At 35.5% G+C, this 21,890-nt stretch overlaps 3 protein-coding genes across 9 annotated transcripts; 1 reads left to right on the top strand and 2 right to left on the bottom strand.

Annotated features, from left to right (window-relative positions):
• Positions 1-4,057: 4,057 nt before the first annotated feature.
• LOC125205857 (uncharacterized acetyltransferase At3g50280-like) lies at positions 4,058-5,768 on the top strand. The gene has a single exon (XM_048105020.1). The coding sequence runs from the start codon at positions 4,131-4,133 to the stop codon at positions 5,586-5,588; it is 1,458 nt and encodes a 485-aa protein (XP_047960977.1). The 5' UTR covers positions 4,058-4,130; the 3' UTR covers positions 5,589-5,768.
• A 1,571-nt stretch (positions 5,769-7,339) lies between these two features.
• LOC125210281 (protein Rf1, mitochondrial-like) lies at positions 7,340-14,950 on the bottom strand. The gene is made up of 5 exons (XM_048109839.1): positions 12,985-14,950; positions 12,711-12,765; positions 10,036-10,123; positions 8,000-9,963; positions 7,340-7,836 (listed from the first exon to the last, which is right to left on the bottom strand). Exons 1-4 carry the CDS (start codon positions 14,868-14,870, stop codon positions 8,006-8,008), a joined length of 3,987 nt encoding a protein of 1,328 aa, XP_047965796.1. The 5' UTR covers positions 14,871-14,950; the 3' UTR covers positions 7,340-7,836; positions 8,000-8,005.
• Positions 13,131-20,729, bottom strand: LOC125200736 (pentatricopeptide repeat-containing protein At1g62670, mitochondrial-like). 7 transcript variants are annotated; one of them, XM_048098483.1, is made up of 6 exons: positions 18,894-20,729; positions 18,561-18,721; positions 18,299-18,465; positions 17,834-18,011; positions 17,548-17,654; positions 13,131-13,219 (listed from the first exon to the last, which is right to left on the bottom strand). In XM_048098483.1, exon 1 carries the CDS (start codon positions 20,692-20,694, stop codon positions 18,922-18,924), a length of 1,773 nt encoding a protein of 590 aa, XP_047954440.1. In that variant the 5' UTR covers positions 20,695-20,729; the 3' UTR covers positions 13,131-13,219; positions 17,548-17,654; positions 17,834-18,011; positions 18,299-18,465; positions 18,561-18,721; positions 18,894-18,921. The 7 variants fall into 7 exon arrangements, with proteins under 7 accessions (XP_047954440.1, XP_047954438.1, XP_047954441.1 ...); XM_048098481.1 differs by lacking the exon at positions 13,131-13,219 and having other exon boundaries at positions 17,321-17,654; XM_048098484.1 differs by lacking the exon at positions 13,131-13,219 and having other exon boundaries at positions 17,321-17,654; positions 18,414-18,465.
• Between the last annotated feature and the right edge of the window lie 1,161 nt (positions 20,730-21,890).

Below are 21,890 nucleotides of genomic sequence, written 5' to 3'. Positions count from 1 at the left end.
TTCCACCCATAAAATGGAATAAATATTAAATTATTCAGTATTTAATAAAATATCATGGTTAGTGCATTAAAGTTGACTTGATTAGTAGTAGTTTGGTGGTCTGAACCATTCATAACAAAGAGAGGATGGAGAGATGCCAAATTTGGAATCTATCTATCTAATAAAAAAATAATTTAGTTTTGAATTAGGATAGATACATGAATGCAGCTAAAAAATTAAAGTAGGTCACACAAATTGAACTAGGAGTCATTCATTATAATTATATACTTTTAATCTTAATTCTTTATTGTATTGAGTTGGAACAATCTGCTCAATTCCTGAATTCTAGACTTAGACACAAAAGAATGACCTTGTCAATTTTTCTGAAATGTCATTTGTAAATATTGCTCTCGTTTATTACTAGCCTACATAAATGGTAACCCAAAGTTAAAAAAAAAAAGACAAAGTCAAACAATTGATTATTGCACACAAACAAAATACTCAACAAAAGAGGAAATAAGGAGCACCCTTCATAAGGGAAAGCAAGATGAAAGAAGAAAAAATAACGATAAGAACGAAGAAATTAACGATGACACAAGCTATCCTAACAAATCCTACAAACAAGCAAGGAGCTTTCAAGTTTCAACAAGAGGAAGACCTCATTTTTTAGTCTTCGTGAAATGACTCACTTACCGTGGAACAGAGAGAATATTTATAACCGATGATGCTCACGTAATGGATCTAACATAAACATAGCATGTGGTCGTAGAAACTGACCATAATATGAACCTTGTGTAAGGGTATTTTGGTAAATCTTCTTCTAGCTTGTTTAACAATCTTACAAATTCAAATTTGTCACACTTTGTTCATACACTTCCTGTGCACGGTGCACCAATATTGACTTCAATCTACCAACTATAATTACTATATTGACTTCAATCTAACTACTATAGTAAATATGTAATGCCTTTGTTGCATGCATGATATCTCTCCTTTGAAAAGTATATATATACTGTTGATAACTCTATCAACGTCTTTATTGACTTGATCAGTTCGTTATTTATCAACCTAGTATTTCAAATATTGTGATTACCTTTTTAATTTGCTAGCTACAATACACTCTCAATAATAGCATGTTTTTATTTGTAATTCTATAATAATAATAATAATAATAATAATAATAATAATAATAATAATAATAATAATAATAATAATAATAATAATAATAATAATAATAATAACTTTAATTTTAATTTGTATCGAAAAATTGTGATGATTTAGTAAAACATTTAATTAATTTGTCAAAAATATAATATTTCCTATGACTAGTATACCTTCTATTGGAGTCTCATAATAAGTAGAAAATGATAAAAATGTAAAGAGATTTGAGCATTATATATATATAAAAGAGAAAAGATAAATGTACATAAATTGTGCATGTACATAATATCCTTAAATTTACTTAAAAATTAATCATATTATTTATTGTATTAGTACGTAGCAATAAGAAAGGAGTGATATAGAAATTTTATGTTAAATTGTAACATGATTCCGAGCTTCATTTGAATTAGTTATACAATATATAGTAAAAAAAATAAGTTTTTTCATAAATATACAAATATTTAAGTTAAAATTTTAATTTTTTTTCGAAGTGTTGCAAAATGATTAGTATGGAATTTATTTTAAATCTATTAATGTTCATAAATCGATTTTCAATATAAAATGTTAAAAAAGTTCGATTATGTACGTACAATTATGTACGATTATCACTAGCTAAAAAGATCATTAATACATATTTTTATTATCAAATGTACCCTTTTATGGACTGCATAAATTTTTATTCAAAAAACTATTATCATAATTCATATATACTCCAAAGTTCAAATCATACAACTGTAATGCTGCAAAGTTCAAAGCATCCATTCACTCGAGAAACAAATTCATCCAAATTGGCAAATTAAATTTGATTCGAACGTACACAAAAGTAATTATTAATCGAGATTAATTAACATTAATCCAGCCTACTATTTCATCTGGGTTGTTCTTAACTGTCACACACGTGGACATATAAATATTAACCCCCATTGAACTTAGACGCCAAAACCCCTAAAATAATTAAATAAACCCCATCTAAATATAATAATAGCCCCACCATTGATTAATAAATAAAAATCCACATAAGTATTGACCAATAATTATATGAAATGTGATTAATATTAAATCAATTATAAGGTGGCAAGCCGACAAAGCAGAAAAGACGGTTATGGAGAGTATTATTAAATTAAAATTAACCGACTTTTTGGATCAGGTAATCTCAAACATAAGCTTGGTTAAGATTAAATAATGACAATTAGGATTGGATGAATATTTTGGTTTGGATAAATAAGTAAGATTTAATAGATTCCATTGTGCCGACTTTTATAGGGATTTGAGGAATGACAACCAGCTTACAGAATGTAAATAGTCGGCGCATTAATTATAATAATATTAATTATTGTTACTATTTATTTGCTAATATGTTAATATATGCAATATGCAATTTCCAATGGTAATGTCTAGTTAAGGCTACGAGCTACTTGTAATAAATCAGATGATATATATGCAACTTGCTACACTGAGAAGAATTTAATTTTAGATTTACAAAACACCCTTTGAGTAGATTTGCTTGCAATTATCACACATTAAAATAATTAAATTGCATATGAATAAAATTAATTGCAAATAAATTAAACTATTAATGTTTTTCAATCAATGACATTATTTTCTTTATGAATAGTTATTTAACTCAAGTCCATATAATTCCTTAGTTGTAGTAGCATACTCCATATAATTTCGCCAAAAGTTTCATTATGGAAGAATTGGTAACAAATCCAATTTTATTATTTTTCATTTTTAAAATTATAACACAAGACTTTAACAAAATTTCATCAAAATTTAGTTTTATTTGAATTATACTCCTAATATTTTAATATTAATATTAAGATATCCAGTCAAATAATCAAGTTAATTGTATCATGGAGTATTCAATTTCAACCAAAAATTTTGTTACTAGAAAAAAAGTTAATTGCAACGTGAATATCATTTTTTATATATAATTAAAAATTTAGTAGAACAATACGAGACATTTAATGAGATAGTAATGAAAAACATCCGAAACATTTCACTCCCTCCCCTCGTCATTAAATATCTTTTTTTCCCTTTATCGTCTATCCACCAGTAAATTTTTCATTTCATTTTTATTAATTTTAGCAAGTAAATCTCACATTCTCACGTCTAACTCATTTCACTTATAATTTATTATTAAACTCTAATACATAAAAATAAATCACCATTCACTATTTTTTATTTCATTTTCTATAATAAAATCAAATATTTTTTAAAATTCAAGTCAACTAAAATCTACTAATATCTCCTATATAAGTATTTTTTTCAAAAATTAAATAGTTAGAGCCAGATGTGCCCAAGGTTCAAGAACCGGCGGTTACGGTTTTAGAAATTGTTGAACCGGAACCGAACCGTGAGGGTGTTTCGCGGTTACGGTTATGGTTCCAAAACTATCGGTTTCGGTTTTGGTTCCGAACCGACGGCTTTTTACGGTTTTTCACGGTTCTGAACCGACGATTTTCTGCGATTCCGACTTGGTTTCACGGTTTTTCGCCGTTCCGATTTGAACCGGCAGTTCCGGCATGATTTCGGTTCGAAAAATTTTGAAATTGAACCGAACCACGGTTTAAAAATCGACGGTTTTGATTCGGATAAATTCTCACGGTTTCAGTTCGGAACCGTAACCGCCGATTACGATTTCGGTTCTAACTGGCGGTTCGATAAACCTTGGGTAGGTCTAGTTAGAGCATTCTACCGCATATAACGCCATAGTTGTACACGTGCCAACCAATTACCCTTTGAGCACCCCTTCATCAATAAAATATTCAGTCAACCAAAATCCATAAACCAAAATACAAAAAATAAAAAAAACATCATCACCCCATATAACCAACAATATCACCCACCACCAAAATTTCAAACACATCAAATGCATGAACCCTCCACCCCTATAAATACCCCCCGCGCCCCCACTCTCCCCATCACTCTCACTCCCTTCCAATCCACAAACAGAGAGAGAGAGAGAGCGATCGAAACTCAAAACCACCATGATTTCGCCGTCGCCGCTCCCGATCCTCTCCAATTGCACCGTCTTCCCCGACGTCGCCTCCTCTCTCGCCGATCTCAAGCTCTCCGTCTCCGATCTCCCCATGCTCTCCTGCCACTACATTCAGAAAGGCTGCCTCTTCACCCGCCCCCCTCTCGCCGCGCCGGAGCTCATTTCTCACCTGAAAACCGCCCTCTCCGCCGCGCTATCTCAATTCCCGCCCCTCGCCGGCCGCCTCACCACCGATTCCGACGGATACGTCTACGTTTCCTGCAACGACGCCGGTGTTGAATTCTCGCATTCGTATGCTGCAGATCTGGAAATCCGAGATTTGCTAGGGCTTTCCGGCGACGGTGATTTGCCGGTGGAGTTTAGGCGATTTTTTCCGTTCGATCTGACGGTGAGCTACGACGGCCATTTCCGGCCGATTCTGGCGGTTAGGGTGACGGAGCTCGCCGACGGAGTTTTCATCGGCTGTGCGGTGAATCACGCCGTCGTGGACGGGACTTCGTTCTGGAATTTCTTCAATAGCTTCGCGGAGATCAGCCGCGGATTGAGGCGGATTTCTAGGGCGCCGGATTTTAGGCGCGAGTCGATTTTGATATCTCCGGCGGTGCTCCGGCTGCCGGAGGGCGGCCCGAGCGTGACCTTCTCGAGCGATTCGCCGGTGAGGGAGAGGATTTTCCGATTCAGTAAGCAATCGATTCAGAGGCTTAAATCGGCGGTTAACAATAAGAAATTTGAAGGAGAGGGAAACGGAATTGACATCGCTGAGCTGATGGGGAAGCACAGCAACGACACGTTGAAAAACCCTGACGGCAAGCTAACGCCGTTAGCTTGGCTCAGGAGCGCCGTTTCTCGAGAAACGGCGCCCGCCGCGGCCGCGGCGGCGGTTGAGATCTCGTCTTTTCAATCGCTGTGCGCGCTGCTCTGGCGCGGGGTCACCCGCGCCAGGAAGCTTCCGGAGGCGAAAACGACGACGTTCCGGATGGCGGTCAACTGCCGGCACCGGCTCGAGCCGAGGCTCGAGCCGCTGTACTTCGGGAACGCGATCCAGAGCATCCCGACGCAGGCGGCGGCCGGGGAGGTCCTGGGGAGGGACCTCCGGTGGTGCGCCGAGCAGCTGAATAGGAACGTGGTGGCGCACGACGGCGCCACGGTGAGGAAGTACGTGGAGGCCTGGGAGCGGGACCCGCGGTGCTTCCCGTTGGGGAATTTCGATGGGGCGATGATCACGATGGGGAGCTCGCCCCGGTTCCCCATGTACGAGAATGATTTCGGGTGGGGTCGGCCCGTCGCGGTCCGGAGCGGCCGCGCCAATAAATTTGACGGAAAGATTTCGGCCTTTCCGGGCCGCGAAGGGAACGGAACCGTCGATTTGGAGGTAGTTTTGGCTCCGGACACTATGGCGGGCCTCCTATCCGACCCGGAATTTATGCAATACGTATCTGATTATTAGTCACCATATTATTATTTTATTAGTACTACTATGTAATAAGAAAAAAAAATGAAAAAGGAAAAAAAAATGAGGATGTGATTGACAAATTTGTGACATAAATTTTCTTTTCGGATTCTATTTTCTTCCACTCTATGTAATCTATATTTAATTCCAATGTGCCAATCTAATTTTTTTTTTCTAGAGCTTTAGCCGTTAATTGGAGTACAAATTATTGAAACAAATGATATTGATGATTAAATATAATTTGTAAAATATTTCTCATAAAAAATAATAGATCGAAAGTTCGAATCACTTTAGACCTATCAACGGTCGCCTTCGTCCCTTCGAGAAAAGGGTCAACGGCCACCCTCAAATTCGTAAGCATTTATAAATAGTTAGGTGTAATTAAAGATGCTCCTATTATTTTGTGAAGAACATAAGAATTGTGTCAATAAATAGTCCAAATATGAATAGTGAGAGATCATGACAAGATACAAGCTTAAGCTGGTTGACTTAGTATTTAATCAAAGATTCCAATTAGCCCATCAATTTTCAAAGGGTTGATAATATTATACTCACAATAATACACGTGATATTTCATATTCATGATGTGCAACTAAGTACTATAAATTAGTTATAAACTTTTACTAAAATTTAGTATTTTCCTTGAATTATAAAAATGGTGAGAAATACGTATTTATAAGGAAGTTAATTTTAAGCCAAATTTAATTCACCTTACCCATTTTTGTAAGCATAGTATTTTCTAACATTAGTTAATTTTTTGGCCAATTTTAATTCATCATAGAAATTGTTTCGCGTCTAGGGGTTACACGTAGGACGTGTGGGTAGCAACTGCAATTAAAATTTTCCTAAAATTATGGGAAATCGAGACATCACCCAAAATTCATGGTATTTCCCGCTACTTTTAAGTTTAGTGGGAAATACCGAATTTCGGGAAATGTTCATGGTTTTTTGCAGCTATATTCCTTTATAAATATGAATAATCTCAAAATGTTTATTGATGCTAAAGATATAGCTTTATTTCATTTTATTGTTATTGTTCTTGTTGGCCTTTTCGTGGGTTACCATAGAAATAAAGTTATGTTGGAAATTAGACAAGTATAGTACTCCACATCAATAAAGATGCAAAAATGAAGTGGCACTATCGATGCTCGACCATGTTCCCCAACTACTAGCACATAAAAACAGCCCATTGCATTGCAAATTTCTCATGTCCAATCTCCATTTTTATTATTTAGAAAAATATACTCCATCCGTCCCACTTTAGGAGTCCCGGTTGAGTTTGACACGGGTATTAAGAAATATAAGGAAAGTTGATGAAAAAAGATAGTGGAATGTGGGTCCTACCTTTTTATGTTAGTTTTATAATAAAATGTGAGTGAAAAAAGGTTAGTGGAACGTGGGGCCTAATGCCATTAATGGAATATTTTCAACCGGGACTCCTAAAGTGGGATACCAAAAATGGTAAATCAGGACTCCTAAAGTGGGATGGAGGGAACAAGTATTTTGTGATATATAAATATTAGTACTATTATCTTAAAAATCATTATCTTAACAATTCAATCCTATTATATGTACTAATTTAGACCATCACATGCGGTGTGGAGTTGTGGGGTAATAAGGGTTTATTTTGGAGTTGAAGTTCATATTTTGACTTTAAAATTGGATTTCGATTCAAAATATTTCTAGTCTATGGTTTAAATTTAATTATCCGTGCAAGTTAACAAAATTTTCACCATATATCTAGAAAGTATAAAATAACATGTATTTAATGATTTTATTAGTTTAACTTCTAAGAAATATACAATATACTACTACACAATTGATAATTTATTGGTTTGTAGCAATAAATAGAATAGACATCGAATATTTTGGGTAGTCCAAAGGGAAGATGAAGATATCCAGACATTGAATTATCAAATGGATTGGGTCAGTCCAATAGTCCATCCTGGTACACCACGTCTGCCTCGAGCTGGGTAGCTTGGGACTCGACTCGGACCAGACCCACGACTGAAACGGACTAGGCTGGACGGGATATCTTTCGATTAATCAGGATGTAGCTCTGTCCAGGCTCAACAACTAACCGTTACTTTGTTAATATTCCCATGTTCAATTGAATCACGCAGCAGCATTAAGGAACTCGTATATCACAAGCATATAAAGATCGAGCACTGCTTGAAGCTTCGAGACATAAACCTTTGGCTCTTAGGCTGCATCAATCCTTGCCCTGCACTAGAAACAACAACGCCTGCATCGAAACAAACACAACACGAACTACATTAAACAGTTTAAATACAAGTATTAGATTAAAATCTCTTGACATGTTAACTTGCTAGATGCCTCGATATGAAAAAGACGATAATTGATGTACAATATTATTATGCATAAACAATGGTGATAATGCCACTGACCTCCGCTTAATACTGACTAACTAGGATACAATTTCCTTGGGCGCAAAGTCCATCAATTTGGGTAAAAAACCATCTACACTTGGCAGAAGTTGCAGAGTCAGCAGCAGAGAATCCCTTTTCATGCATTTCTTCCCTGAATGCTCTTGCCATGTCAAACTCATTTTGCTTTATCAGACTCCCGATGATGACATTGTATGTTACATGATTAGGTGCACAGCCACGATTCTCCATCTCTACCAGCAAACGTTTTACCTCCTCGAAAGACCCTTCTTGACAATATGAACCAATGATCATACTATATATATGAACATCAGGTTGTACACCATTTGATAAAAGTTGATTGAAAAGAAATCTCGCAATGCCATGTTTCCCATTTTTGCACAATCCATTTATGAGAGCACCGTACGTGACTACGTCAGGGGTAAATCCTTTATCTTCAATCAGGGGCAACAATGAAACAGCCTCACCAATCTCCCTTTTCCTACACACCCCACCCAACAATATATTATAAGTACATAAATCAGGAAGCACTTGTTGGTCTTCCATAAACTCGAAAAGTTTACAACCATAAAAAAATTTATATTCTCTAAATAATCCGTGTATCATGGTATTATAAGTACGGTTATCTCGCACCAAGCCTTTATTAGGAATTTCACGAAAAAGATGCCAAGCTTCTAACACGCTTCCCTCTTTGCAATATCCATTCAATAAGCTATTGTAACTAACAATATCAAGGTTAAATCCTTTATCTTCAATGATGCGCACCAATGAAAAAGCCGCATCAATCTTCCCATTCCTACACAGCACATCCAACAATGTAGTGTAAGTATGTAAGTTAGGATGTACATGTTGGGCTTCCATATCCTCAAAAAGTTTCCAGCCCTCAACAAATCTATATTTACTAAATAATCCATGTATCATGGTGGTACAAGTATGCGTATTATGCACCAAACCTTTACTAGGAATTTCAAGAAAAAGACGCCAAGCTTCATCCACACTCCCCTTCTTGCAATATCCATTTAATAAGCTGCTATAACTAACGATGTTAGGCTTTAAGCCCATCTCTACCATGTAATCAAGTATCTGTTTTGCTCTATCTATTTCACCTTTCATACAAAATCCATCAATAAGTGTACTATATGTGACCACATTGGGACAAATGTTTTGCTGCGTCATAATATCCAATACATTTACAGCCTCTTCCATCTTCCCTTCCTTACAATATGCATCAATCAATATACTGAAAGTAAACACATTCAAAGATATCTTGGAATTGGCCATTTCATACAACAACTCTAGAGCATCGCTAAGCCTACCATTGTCACATAGTCCCTTAAACACGGAAGTATATGTGACAACATCAGGTAAAACGCCCCTGTTGATCATCTTGGGTAGAAGTTGCAAAGCATAATCCACCTTTCCACCCTTACACAACCCATCAATTAATGTGCTATAAGCCTTAACATCGGGTCTCCACTCGCTACATTCTAACCTAATAAGCCAATCACGGGCTGCAACGATCTGCCCAGTTTTGCATAGTCCATCTATCAAGTGCAGAATCATAACCCTATCAGGCTCACAAAGTTTCAAATCCACAACCTTTTCGAATAATACCCCTGCTTCGGCTTCCTTACCCTCTAAAAACAACCCTTTAATGAGAGGGCTGATTGTCGCAGCATCTGGCTCGTAACCACTCTTAAAAAAGAAGGCAATTATAGCAAAACCAGAGTTTATATCTTTCAAGTGACAGCAACAGTTAACTGCAATACTCATAGTGTAAATATCAACAGGGAAACCCATCTGAAGCATTTCATCAAACACCTCAAGGGCAAAAGAATACTGCTCAATCTTCACACAAACACTCATAAGGTTGTTGTACGCTAGAATAGAAGGCTCAGGCCGCATACTCTTCATTTCCCCAAACAATTTAACAGCATCATCTAATCCTTTAACAACACTAAAATCTATTCTGCACGGATTAGGTTGAAATTGAAAAGCGTTGGTAGAGAAGAGAGAGAATGGAGGAGAGAAAATACCCGATTTATGAGACCATCGATTGAGAAATCCTCTTCCATGAATGAGATTGATTGCAGATACAGCAGCCCTTCTGCTCATCTTCCCTAATCAGCAGGTGAGATTGAAAGTGAGGAAAAGGGAAACAATTTGGGGATTTTTAATCATAATGGGCTGAGTCAACCCAGCCCAGCCCATAACATGGCCCAGGCCCACAAATGAAACAAGCCAGGTTAGAATGAATATATATTGATAAATCTGGACTGGGCTCAGTCTAGCCCACTTGGTGGTAAGGGGATTGAGCAGGACTATGCATAAATTTATTTTTTATTGCATATTTTAATTTCTTATGTAATTCATAAATAGTACTCTCTCCGTTCCATAAATATGCAATTTGGGTTGGACGCAGATTATAATGCATAATTAGTAAAGTAAGAGAGACATAAAGAAAAAATAATTAAAGTATTTTTAGTGGGGAATTGGCCACACCATATTAGAGAAAAAAATAGTTTCTAAAATTAGAAAGTGGGTATTCTTGTAGGACGGACGAAAAGGAAAGAGTGCATATAATGGAAGTAATGTTAGTGGAGCATAGAGATGCCCAAGGTTTTCGGTAACCGCCGGAACCGTAACCGCCGGTTCCGAACCGGAACCGTGACTTTTTTCTTGAACCGGAACCGCCATATTTTGAACCGTGGGCCGGTTCCGGTTTCAAATTTTACGAACCGAAACCGTGCCGGAACCGTCGGTTCCGGACGGTTCCAAATCGAAACCGTGAAAAACCGTCGAAAAACCGTGAAACCGAGCCGGAACCGCAAAAAACCGCCGGAAACCGGCGGTTCGGAATCGTGAAAACCGTAAAAAAAACCGCCGGAAAACCGGTGGTTCCAAACCGGAACCGGAACCGTGAAATAGCCTCACGGTTCGGTTCCGGTTCCACATTTCCCAAAACCGGAACCGGCAGTTTACGAACCATGGGCATGTCTAGTGGAGCGTCTACATTATTAGTAGTGCAATTGGATTTCCAAAATTAGAAAGTCCATACTCCTTCCGTCCCAATTACAAGATGAGACAATTGGATTTCGGCACGAAATCTTATGTAATATTGTCTTTTGAGCTAATGATAAGAGAATAAAGTAAGCGAGGGGAAAAGTATAGAGTATTGTTTCCATTTAAGTAAACGTTTTATTTCTAGGCGTATTTCATAAAGTGAATTGAGTGGGAGTACGCATAAAATTAGTACTCCCCCCGTCCCACAAAAGATGTCACAATTTTCTTTTTAGTTTGTCCCACAAAAGATATCACATTTTCCTTTATGGAAAAAGTTATCTCTCACATAAATATAAAAATTATATTTTCTCTCCGCATTTAACACACAAAATAAAACCTCCTAAAATCCCGTGTCTTCCCACAAGTGTGACATCTTTTGTGGGACGGAGGGAGTACTGATTATATTGAAATTTTTTTCTTGTATATTTTTTAAACTTTATTAAATATTATACTCCCTCCGTTCCATAACATGGCCCAGGCCCACGAATGAAGCAAGCCAGGTTATATATTGATAAATCTGGACTGGGCTCAGTCTAGCCCTCTTGGTGGTAGGGGATTGAGAAGGACTATGCATAATTTTTTTTTATTGCATATTTTAATTTCTTATGTAATTTATAAATAGTACTCTCTCCATTCCATAAATATACAATTTGGGTTGGACACAGATTTTAATACATAATTAGTAAAGTAAGAGAGGCAGAAAGAAAAAATAATTAAAGTATTTTTAGTGAGGGAATATATCACACCATATTAGAAAGAAAATAGTTTCTAAAATTAGAAAATGTGTATTTTTGTGGACGGACTAAAAGGAAAGAGTGCATATTCCTATGGGACGAAGGAGTATTATAAACTAAAAATAGTTACCTTACACTATTTATGGAACGGAAGTAATAGTTACCTTACACTAAAAATAGTTACCTTACACTATTTATGGAACGGAAGTAATGTTAGTGGAGAATAGCGTCTACATTATTAGTCTATTCTCCCTCCGTCCCAATTATAAAATAAAACAATTGGATTTCGGCACGAAAGTTTATGTAATGTTGTTTTGTAAGTTAATGATAAGAGAATAAAGTAAGATAGAGGAAAAAGTAGAGTATTGTTTCCATTTAAGTAAACATTTCATTTTTAATGGGACACCCAAAAAAGAAAACGTTTCATTTCTAATGGGAGTACTTTTCAAGAACGAACTAAAAAAAATAAGTCATACTTTTCAAGATGTACATATTTCCTTTTTAGTTTGTCCCATATTTTGGAAATAAATCTCACTCTCCTTTCTCCTTATTAAAATATTCAATTACATTTCTCTCTTTACTTACTCCTAATAATTCCTCCTAAAATCACGTGCTAGTCAAGAATGTAGACATCTTGAGTCGGACGATGGAATAATTTGTTAGATAATATTGGAACATGCTTGACCAAACCCATTTTTCTCATTAGCCAGAATGGATTGACAGCACCAGAGTCGTGTAAAAGCATAAAATTATCTCACAGTTGCCAAAATACAGAAATGAAGATTAGAACCCTCAATAACTAACCGTTTTACTCGTCTAAATATAACAAGTTTCGTAAACAAATACACTTTGATTATAATCTCATGTTCAATTGCATCACGCAGCATTCAAAAATTGAACCCGGCTTGAAGCACCAAGACATAAACCTTTGGCAGCATCGATCCTCGCCCTGCACTAGAACAACAACGACTGCATGGAAACAAACACAACATGAACTAAAATCAGTAGTTTAAATACAAGTTTTAGATTAAAATCTCTTGAAACGTAACTTCTTGGATGCCTCGATATGAAACAGACAATAACTGAAATTTAGCACAAGCAGAAAACAAGTTCAAGAATTGTAATTATGCATAGAGAATGGTGATAATGTCACTAACCTCCACTTGGTAAGGGTAGGATACAAACTACTTGGGCGCAAGGTCCTTCATCAATTTGAGGAAAAAATCAACTCCATCTGGCATCGAGGAAGTTGCAGAATCGGCTGAGAATCCCTTTTCACGCATTTCTTCCATGAATGATCTTGCCTTGTCAGCCTCATTTTGCTTTAGCAGACTCCCGATGATGACATTGTATGTTACACGATTAGGTCCACAGCCGCGATCCTCCATCTCTACCAGCAAACGTTTTACCTCCTCGAAAGACCCTTCTTGACAAAATGAACCAATGATCGTATTATATATCTCAACACCAGGTTGGACACCATTTGATGGTAGTTGATTGAAAAGATGTCTCGCAATGCAATGTTTTCCATTTTTGCACAATCCATTTATTAGAGCACCATACGTGACTGCGTTCGGGGTAAATCCTTTATCTTCAATCAGGCTCAACAATGAAACAGCCTCATTAATCTCCCTATTCCTACACAGCCCATCCAACAATATAGTGTAAGTGTGCAAATCAGGACGCAGTTGTTGGTCTTCCATATCCTCGAAAAGTTTACAGCCCTCAGCAAATTTATATTCACTAAATAATCCATGTATCATGGTATTATAAGTATGGTTAGTTCGCACCAAGCCTTTTTTGGGAATTTCAAGAAAAAGAAGCCTAGCTTCATCCACGCTTCCCTTTTTGCAATATCCATTCAATAAGCTGTTGTAAGTAACAATATCAGGGGTAAATCCTTTATCTTCAATTTGGTGCAACAATGAAACAGCCTTATCCATCTCCCCATTCTTACAAAGCACAGCCAACAATGTAGTGTAAGTATGCAAGTCAGGACAACATACTTGTTGGGCTTCCATATCCTCAAAAAGGTTCCAGCCCTCAACAAATCTATATTTACTAAATAATCCATGTATCATGGTGGTATAAGTATGTGTATCAGGCACCAAACCTTTACTGGGAATTTCAAGAAAAAGAAGCAAAGCTTCATCCACGCATCCCTTCTTGCAATATCCATTTAATAAGATGCTATAACTAACGATGTCAGGCTTTAATCCCATCTCTACCATGGAATCAAGTAACTGTTTTGCTCTATCCATTTCACTTTTCATACAAAATCCATCAATAAGTGTATTATATGTGACCACATTGGGAGAAATGTTTTGTTGCGTCATAATTTCCAATACATTTGTAGCCTCTTCCATCTTCCCTTCCTTACAATATGCATCGATCAATATATTGAAAGTCTGCACATCTAAAGATATCGTTGAATTGGCCATTTCAGTCAATAAGTCTCTAACATCGGTATGCCTACCATTGTCACACAGTCCCTTAATCATGATATTATATGTGACAACATTAGGTAAAACGCCCTTGCTGATCATCTTGGGTAGAAGCTGCACAGCATCGTCCATCTTTCCACCTTTACACAACCCATCAATTAGTGTGTTATAAGCCTTTACACCGGGTCTCCACCCACAACTTTCTAATCTATGAATCCAATTGTAAGCTACAATGACCTGTCCAGTTTTACGTAAGCCATCTATCAAGTGCAGAATCATAACCTGATCAGGCTCGCAAAGTTTTAAATCGAGAACCTTTTGGAATAATTTCACAGCTTCTGCCTCTTTACCCTCTAAAAACAACCCTTTAATGAGAGGGTTGATTGTCACAGCATCTGGTTCGTAACCACTCTTAAAAAAGAAGGCCACAATAGCAAAACCAGAGTACATATCTTTCAAGTGAAAACAACAGTTAACAGCAATATTCATAGTGTAAATATCAACAGGGAAACCCATCTGAAGCATTTCATCAAACACCTTAAGGGCAAAAGAATACTGCTCAATCTTTACACTGACACTCATAAGATTGTTGTACACTCGAATAGAAGGCTGAGGCCGCATACTCTTCATTTCTCCCAACAATTTAATAGCATCATCTAATTCTTTTACAGTACTGAAATCTGTTGTGCGCCGCTTAGGTTGAAAAGCCTTTGAAGAGAAGAGAGAGAATGGAGGAGAGAGAATACCCGATTTATGAGAACATCGATTGAGAAATCTTCTTCCATGAATGAGATCGATTGCAGAAACAACAGCCCTTCTGCTCATCGTCAGGTGAGATTGAAAAGGGAAACAATTGGGAGGAAAGTCTCTTTTCGAAGTAAAAACCCAAGATTTAAAAATATTGAATTTTTTTTAATAGTTTAATGAAATTAATGCATGCTGTAAATATAGCTACAAAGAAGTTACATAATTATTTTAAATAATGCATACATACTTATTTGGTACTAGTATTTATTATGAATTTGTTAAACTGTTGAAAATCAATTGTGAATAGTAACAATAGTGAAAAATCAAAGTTATATGTCTGGACCTATATGTTCATGTGCTCAAAAGAGTAGTGATAAATTAATAAAATTGTATATAAAAAATTGGATATTTTAGGTATTTTACATTGGAAATAAATTTAAAATTATTAATTAACGTAATGTATTACATTTTTACCCTTTTATTGATCATTTAGGAAAGATTAAATTTTTCATAACAACATTTATACATTTAATTAAGGAATGATTTACTACATTAATTTGTAGACGAACCGTTGCATAATTTATTCTTCCATTAACAAGAATTGAGGATATTTCTTCTCTATTGTATCAAATTTTAAACTCCCCCTACCAATTAGATTGATAAGGTTCATGATCTCATAATTTTTAGATGAATATCTTGACTAGGAATAAATTAAAACGAATTTTATAATAAATTATAATCTTTTAGTTAGATATATTATAGATTGGCATTCTTCAAATTTGCAAAATACTAATAAAACGATTTGAATTGACTTACCTTCTAAAATAGTGAATTTATATAATATTCAAACACTAATATGAAAGTTATTAATTGTTAGAGTTTCTTAAAAATTGATAAAATTCTAACTTTTAAATTCACTCATCTAATAGTCATTGACACCAAATTAATTTTTATAAAATACTTTTAAAATTTTTAAATTATAAAAATGAATATAGGCATACAAAAGGGAGCACTACGGTGACACCATAACTAAAATGACAACCTAACACCATTATAAACCATACGATCTCTTAAGTGGACGGATGAGATTGAATTGTAGGAATAGAGTCCAAATTGCTTGCTAGTTGACATAATATTGCTTGTATAGTTATTTTAGTCATTTTGCCAACAAAGAAACTGATACAGGATTTGAAAATGCCGTATATTTTGCACATTGATTTAGAATTTCTCTCTCGCACCTCTCTCTCTCCCTTATTATCCAATTAATCATGTTGCTTTCTCAATCCAAAAACCATAGGAAGAAATCTTCAATTAATTGGTGCTCTTCCAAAATTAATAGTGTTCGGTGATGAACAGTTAGGACTTGCAGCTGTCGAAGATGGGATTTAACAAGAATACCATGTTGTCATGCAATTTCAAGATTTATATTACAACAACAACCACCCTTGTGACTACATTGATGATTGCTTACTTAAAGACTTATGGTCAATTGATTAATGGCCTAAAAGCACCATGGCTCCTATCATAGCAATAGAGGCTCCAAAGCAAAAGAAAGACAGAACACAGAATCTTGGGTGGAAAGATCTCTAAGAAGGGAATTTCTATGCATTGTTCAGTTTGCAGGTCAAAAGATTCCATGGCAAACAAGAAAATAATGTTAATCGACACCAAAACATGCGAGCTTGTCCTAAACTCCATACATTATCTAAGAACAAGTTTTATACTACTAATATTTAAGCAATATATCTATTAATTTCTATGTAGGTGAAAAGGAACAAAAATGTTGGACATATGTATGTTCAGAATTTGTAAATATTTAACTAAATTTCATTTTTTACTCCCTCAAAAATAATGTTCAAATTTTCTTATTAATTCTGGTTTATTGTTTAGGGAACATGCAGATACAGTCCAAATGTGAGCATACAATCCGAACGATTTCACGTCATTGATGCTAACTCTATGAATCAAGTTCAGAATATGGAAAGAGAAAGGTCTACAAATTTATGATGATTCTAGCTCTAGAATGATATGGATGTCACCTGCTTAAAAGAGATGCTAGTTTTCAAGTATGACTATAGAAACTAAGCCTTTTGGTGATTGTGAAAGACAATAAGGAGATAGACTTTTGAGCTAAGAGCTTTTTGGTGAAAAGTTAAAAAGTTTAAGTGTTTGTGAAATACTGGTACTTATCTGTAGGATTCCATGTAATTCAAACCTATATTAAAGTTGGACATATGCATGCCTCTGAGATACTACAATTTAAGGATTTGAAAGAGACACAAACACAATTCAAACATTAATTGACAAACACAATCCAAACTAGACAAACTCTGTTAACAAAACCACACACATTTTTCTCATTTCAATCATCTAGAGAAGCCTCGGGTTATGCTAAGTTTAAGTCATAAACCATGCATAATCTGATTCTAGCATATACACAACAATTTCCAAAATTCATCAGTTTCTCGAATTTGACCTCGACACCAACACAAGCAAGCAAGCAAACAAACAAGCAATCACATAAACATAACCCAAATTAAAATCAGCAAAACCTTCTTACTCTAGCAGAATCTTCATCCTTGAATGGCCTCCCAGGCCCTCGTGTGATCAAACAGAGCACTGCAAACAGCACAAAAACACCAATATCCGACAGCGTTGCATGTAGGCCTAATCATCAACAGACACATCTATTAGTTTACAATTAAAATGGGAATGGGTACTAAATATGCACAGGAGAAAGTTTTTAAGGAAAAATAAGTTTTGCAGATAATTACTATTTAATTACTCTTTAATTTCACCCTCCTAGAGGAGCTTCTCTCAAAATCCAATGGTGGTAAAGGCATTACCTCAAGAGCTTTGCTGGGTTGTTGGGAAAGAAGTAGTGCCTCGAGAATCCAATGAACAACAGCAATTACTTAGGATCCACGCTATTCAGCCACACCACAGTGACCTCGAAGCCATCTTCTTCTAATTGCAGGTTGATATCAAACAGTTTTTTTCCTCAGCTATATTAGATCAGCTGAACTGCCATCGAATGTAGAAGGGCTTGGTTATTAGGCGGCTGGGTTGTCTCTTCTTGGCTGATTTATTGGGGAAGCATTGACAGGAAATAGATGTTCTTGGTATAAACTAAAAATAGTTATCATTACACTATTTATAAGATTTTGTTGGATATAATTGAAACATGCTTGACCTAACACAACTTAGCCGAAATGGATCGACAGCACCAGAGTCATATAAAAGCACAAAATAAATATGAATTCTCACAGTTACGAAATACAGAAATGCAGACAGCACCCTCAACAACTAACCATTTAGCTCATGTAAATATAACTAGTTTTGAAAACAAATACGCGTTGATAATATCCGCATGTTCAATTGCATCACGCAGCAGCATTAAGGAACGCATATATCTCAAGCATAAACCTTTGGCTCTTAGGCTGCATCCATCCTCGCCCTGCACTAGAAACAACAATACCTGCATGGAAACAAACACAACAAATAAACAAACACAATAACTGCATGTTCAATTACCAAAATACATAAATGTAGATAGAATCCTCAGCAACTAACCATTTAGCTCATCCAAATATAACAAGTTTTGAAAACAAATATACTCTGATAATATTCACATGTTCAATTGCATCACATTCACGCAGCAGCATTAAGCAATTGAATCCGGCTTGAAGCTCCGAGACATAAACCTCTTAGGCTGCATCAATCCTCGACCTGCACTAGAAACAACGAAGCATGCGTGGAAACAAACACAACATGAACTAAATCAGCAGTTTAAATATAAGTTTCAGATTAAAATCTCTTGAAAAAGACCATAACTGAAGGGCAAAATATAAGTTCAAGAATCGAACAGTGTTATTATGCATAAAGAAAGGTGATAATGTCACTAACCTCCACTTGATAAGGACTAGGATACAAATTACTTGGGCGCAAGGTCATTCATCAATTTGAGGAAAAAATCATCTCCATCTGGCATCGAGGAAGTTGCAGAATCGGCTGAGAATCCCATTTCTCGCATTTCTTCCATGAATGATCTTGCCATGTCAACCTCATTTCGCCTTAGCAGACTCCCGATGATGACATTGTATGTAACACGATTAGGTCCACACCCGCGACCCTCCATCTCTGCCAGCAAACGTTTTACCTCTTCGAAAGACCCTTCTTGACAAAATGAACCGATGATCATACTATATATATGAACATCAGGTTGTACACCATTTGAACGAAGTTGATTGAAAAGATGTCTCGCAATGCCATGTTTTCCATTTTTGCACAATCCATTTATGAGAGCACCGTACGTGACTATGTCAGGGGTAAATCCTTTATCTTCAATCAGGCGCAACAATGAAACAGCCTCATTAATCTCCCTATTCCTACACAGCCCATCCAACAATGTAGTGTAAGTTTGCAAATCAGGACGCAGTTGTTGGTCTTCCATAACCTCGAATAGTTTACAGCCCTCGGCAAATTTATATTCCCTAAATAATCCGTGTATCATGGTATTATAAGTATGGTTATTTCGCACCAACCCTTTATTGGGAATTTCAAGAAAAAGAAGCCATGCTTCATCAACGCATCCCTTCTTGCAATATCCATTTAATAAGCTATTATAGCTAACAATATTAGGCTTTAAGCCCATCTCTACCATGTAATCAAGTAACTGTTTTGCTCTATCTATTTCACCTTTCATACATAATCCATCAATAAGTGTACTATATGTGACCACATCGGGAGAAATGTTTTGTTGCATCATAATTTCCAGTACATTTGTAGCCTCTTCCATCTTCCCTTCCTTACAATATGCATTGATCAATATATTGAAAGTATGCACATCCAAAGATATCGTTGAATTGGTCATTTCATTCAATAAGTCTCCAACATCGGTATGCCTACCATTATCACATAGTCCCTTAATCATGGTAGTATATGTGACAACATTAGGTAAAATACCCTTGCTGATCATCTCGGGCAGAAGTTTCAAAGCGTCATCCAGCTTTTGATCATTGCAGAACCCATCAATTAATGTGCTATAAGCCCAAACGCTTGGTCTCCACCCACAACTTTCTAATCTATGAATCCAATTGTAAGCTACAATGACCTGTCCAGTTTTACGTAAGCCATCTATCAAGTGCAGAATCATAACCTGATCAGGCTCGCAAAGTTTTAAATCGAGAACCTTTTGGAATAATTTCACAGCTTCTGCCTCTTTACCCTCTAAAAACAACCCTTTAATGAGATGGCTGATTATCACAGCATCTGGTTCGTAACCACCCTTAAAAAAGAAGGCCATTATAGCAAAACCATAGTTTATATCTTTCAAGTGACAGCAACAGTTAATTGCAATACTCATAGTGTACATATCAACAGGGAAACCCATTTGACGCATTTCATCAAACACCTTAAGGGCAAAAGAATACTGCTCAATCTTTACACCGACACTCATAAGATTGGTGTACACTAGAATGGAAGGCTCAGGCCGCATACTCTTCATTTTTCCAAACAATTTAACAGCATCATCTAATTCTTTAACAGTACTGAAATCTATTGGGCGCCGCTTAGGTTGAAATTGAAAAGCCTTGGAAGAGAAGAGAGAGAATGGAGGAGAGAGAATACCCGATTTATGAGACCATCGATTGAGAAATCTGCTTCCATGAATGAGATCGATTGCAGATACAGCAGCCCTTCTGCTCATCTTCAGGTAAGATTGAAAGTGAGAATAGGGAAACAATTGGGAAAGACACTCTTCGCTATAAACAATTTTATTCGTGCAAAGATCCTAAAAATTAATAATATAAAGTTGCATATTATTTGAAACTAGCATTACACCCGTAATAATAAATTTCTATACGATTGAAACACACTTATAAACAATATCATTATATGAAAATTATAAACAAAAAATCACAGCAAATAATAACAAAGAACAAAATTAGTAAAATATAAGTTATATGAGAATTAAAAATATTTACAAATTAATATTAAAATATAGTAATAAACTAGAAATAATTAATACTCCTACAAAATATAATATTCAAACTTTAACAATATATTTATTCTGTAAATTTCATTGTTTTAAATTTATAATCATTTCTAAAACTTTCTATGTGGCAACTGAGATGCTGCAAAACCACCACAGCTAGCATATGTCGTTTTTCGGCCCACCTAATCGTTTTGTATATAATAACAATGAATAAAATGAGTAATAAAATTGAAGATATATGAGAATTAGAATATATACAAATAAATATTAAAAGATACTAATAAACTTGATATAATTAATCACAAAAATAATTAATAAAAATGTTAGGAAATATTGTTGAAATTCAAGGATGCGAGGATCATCAAATAGATAAAGAGATCTCCTACTCATTTAGTAAACTAAATACAAATCAAATTAAATGCATAATTAATTATTAGTATTAGCTTTAAAATTAAGCAAAAACTACTCCTACAATATAAATTAAACACATCACTGCGTCCATTTCACAAATTAAATGGACCATGACATCGTAATTATAAAACACACAAGAATCCAAAATGACAATGATTAAAATAGATGTTGTCAACCATGTCAATACAAAGAAACTACTTTAAAATTATAAAAATATAGAAACCAAAATACCATATGCTTAAAATGCATGCTGCCAAGTGCGGCGAACAAGAAAATGACTTCAGGGATTTGACGTGGTTCGATCGTAAGATCTAAATCCATGGACAAGAGAAAATGATTCAACACCTCTAGTCTAATATTAAAAATTTTAGTAAATTTTGGCCAGTTTCATTATAAAATTATAATATTAAATCATAAATTTTTAATTTTTTACAATTATATTATCCAATTTTAAAATGTTATCTTTTGAAAATATTTAAAAGACAATGGTCTTTTAC

Source organism: Salvia hispanica, chromosome 1 (genome assembly GCF_023119035.1).
Source record: "Salvia hispanica cultivar TCC Black 2014 chromosome 1, UniMelb_Shisp_WGS_1.0, whole genome shotgun sequence".
Taxonomy (NCBI): domain Eukaryota; kingdom Viridiplantae; phylum Streptophyta; class Magnoliopsida; order Lamiales; family Lamiaceae; genus Salvia; species Salvia hispanica.
Note: the sequence above shows the minus strand (reverse complement) of the source record. Positions and strands in the feature narration are given on the sequence as shown.

What these genes read in the sequence shown, in the direction of transcription:
- LOC125205857 (XM_048105020.1), top strand. Translation starts at nt 4,131, where the DNA reads ATGATTTCGCCGTCGCCGCTCCCGATCCTCTCCAATTGCACCGTCTTC.
- LOC125210281 (XM_048109839.1), bottom strand. Translation starts at nt 14,870, where the DNA reads ATGAAGAGTATGCGGCCTCAGCCTTCTATTCGAGTGTACAACAATCTT. An exon ending in ATGAAGGACCTTGCGCCCAA is followed by an intron (nt 12,766 to 12,984) that starts GTAGTTTGTATC and finishes GTTTCCATGCAG; the next exon opens with TCGTTGTTGTTCTAGTGCAG. An exon ending in TCGATGGTCTCATAAATCGG is followed by an intron (nt 9,964 to 10,035) that starts GTATTTTCTCTC and finishes CGTGCAGAATAG; the next exon opens with ATTTTAGTGTTGTTAAAGGA.
- LOC125200736 (XM_048098483.1), bottom strand. Translation starts at nt 20,694, where the DNA reads ATGAGCAGAAGGGCTGCTGTATCTGCAATCGATCTCATTCATGGAAGC.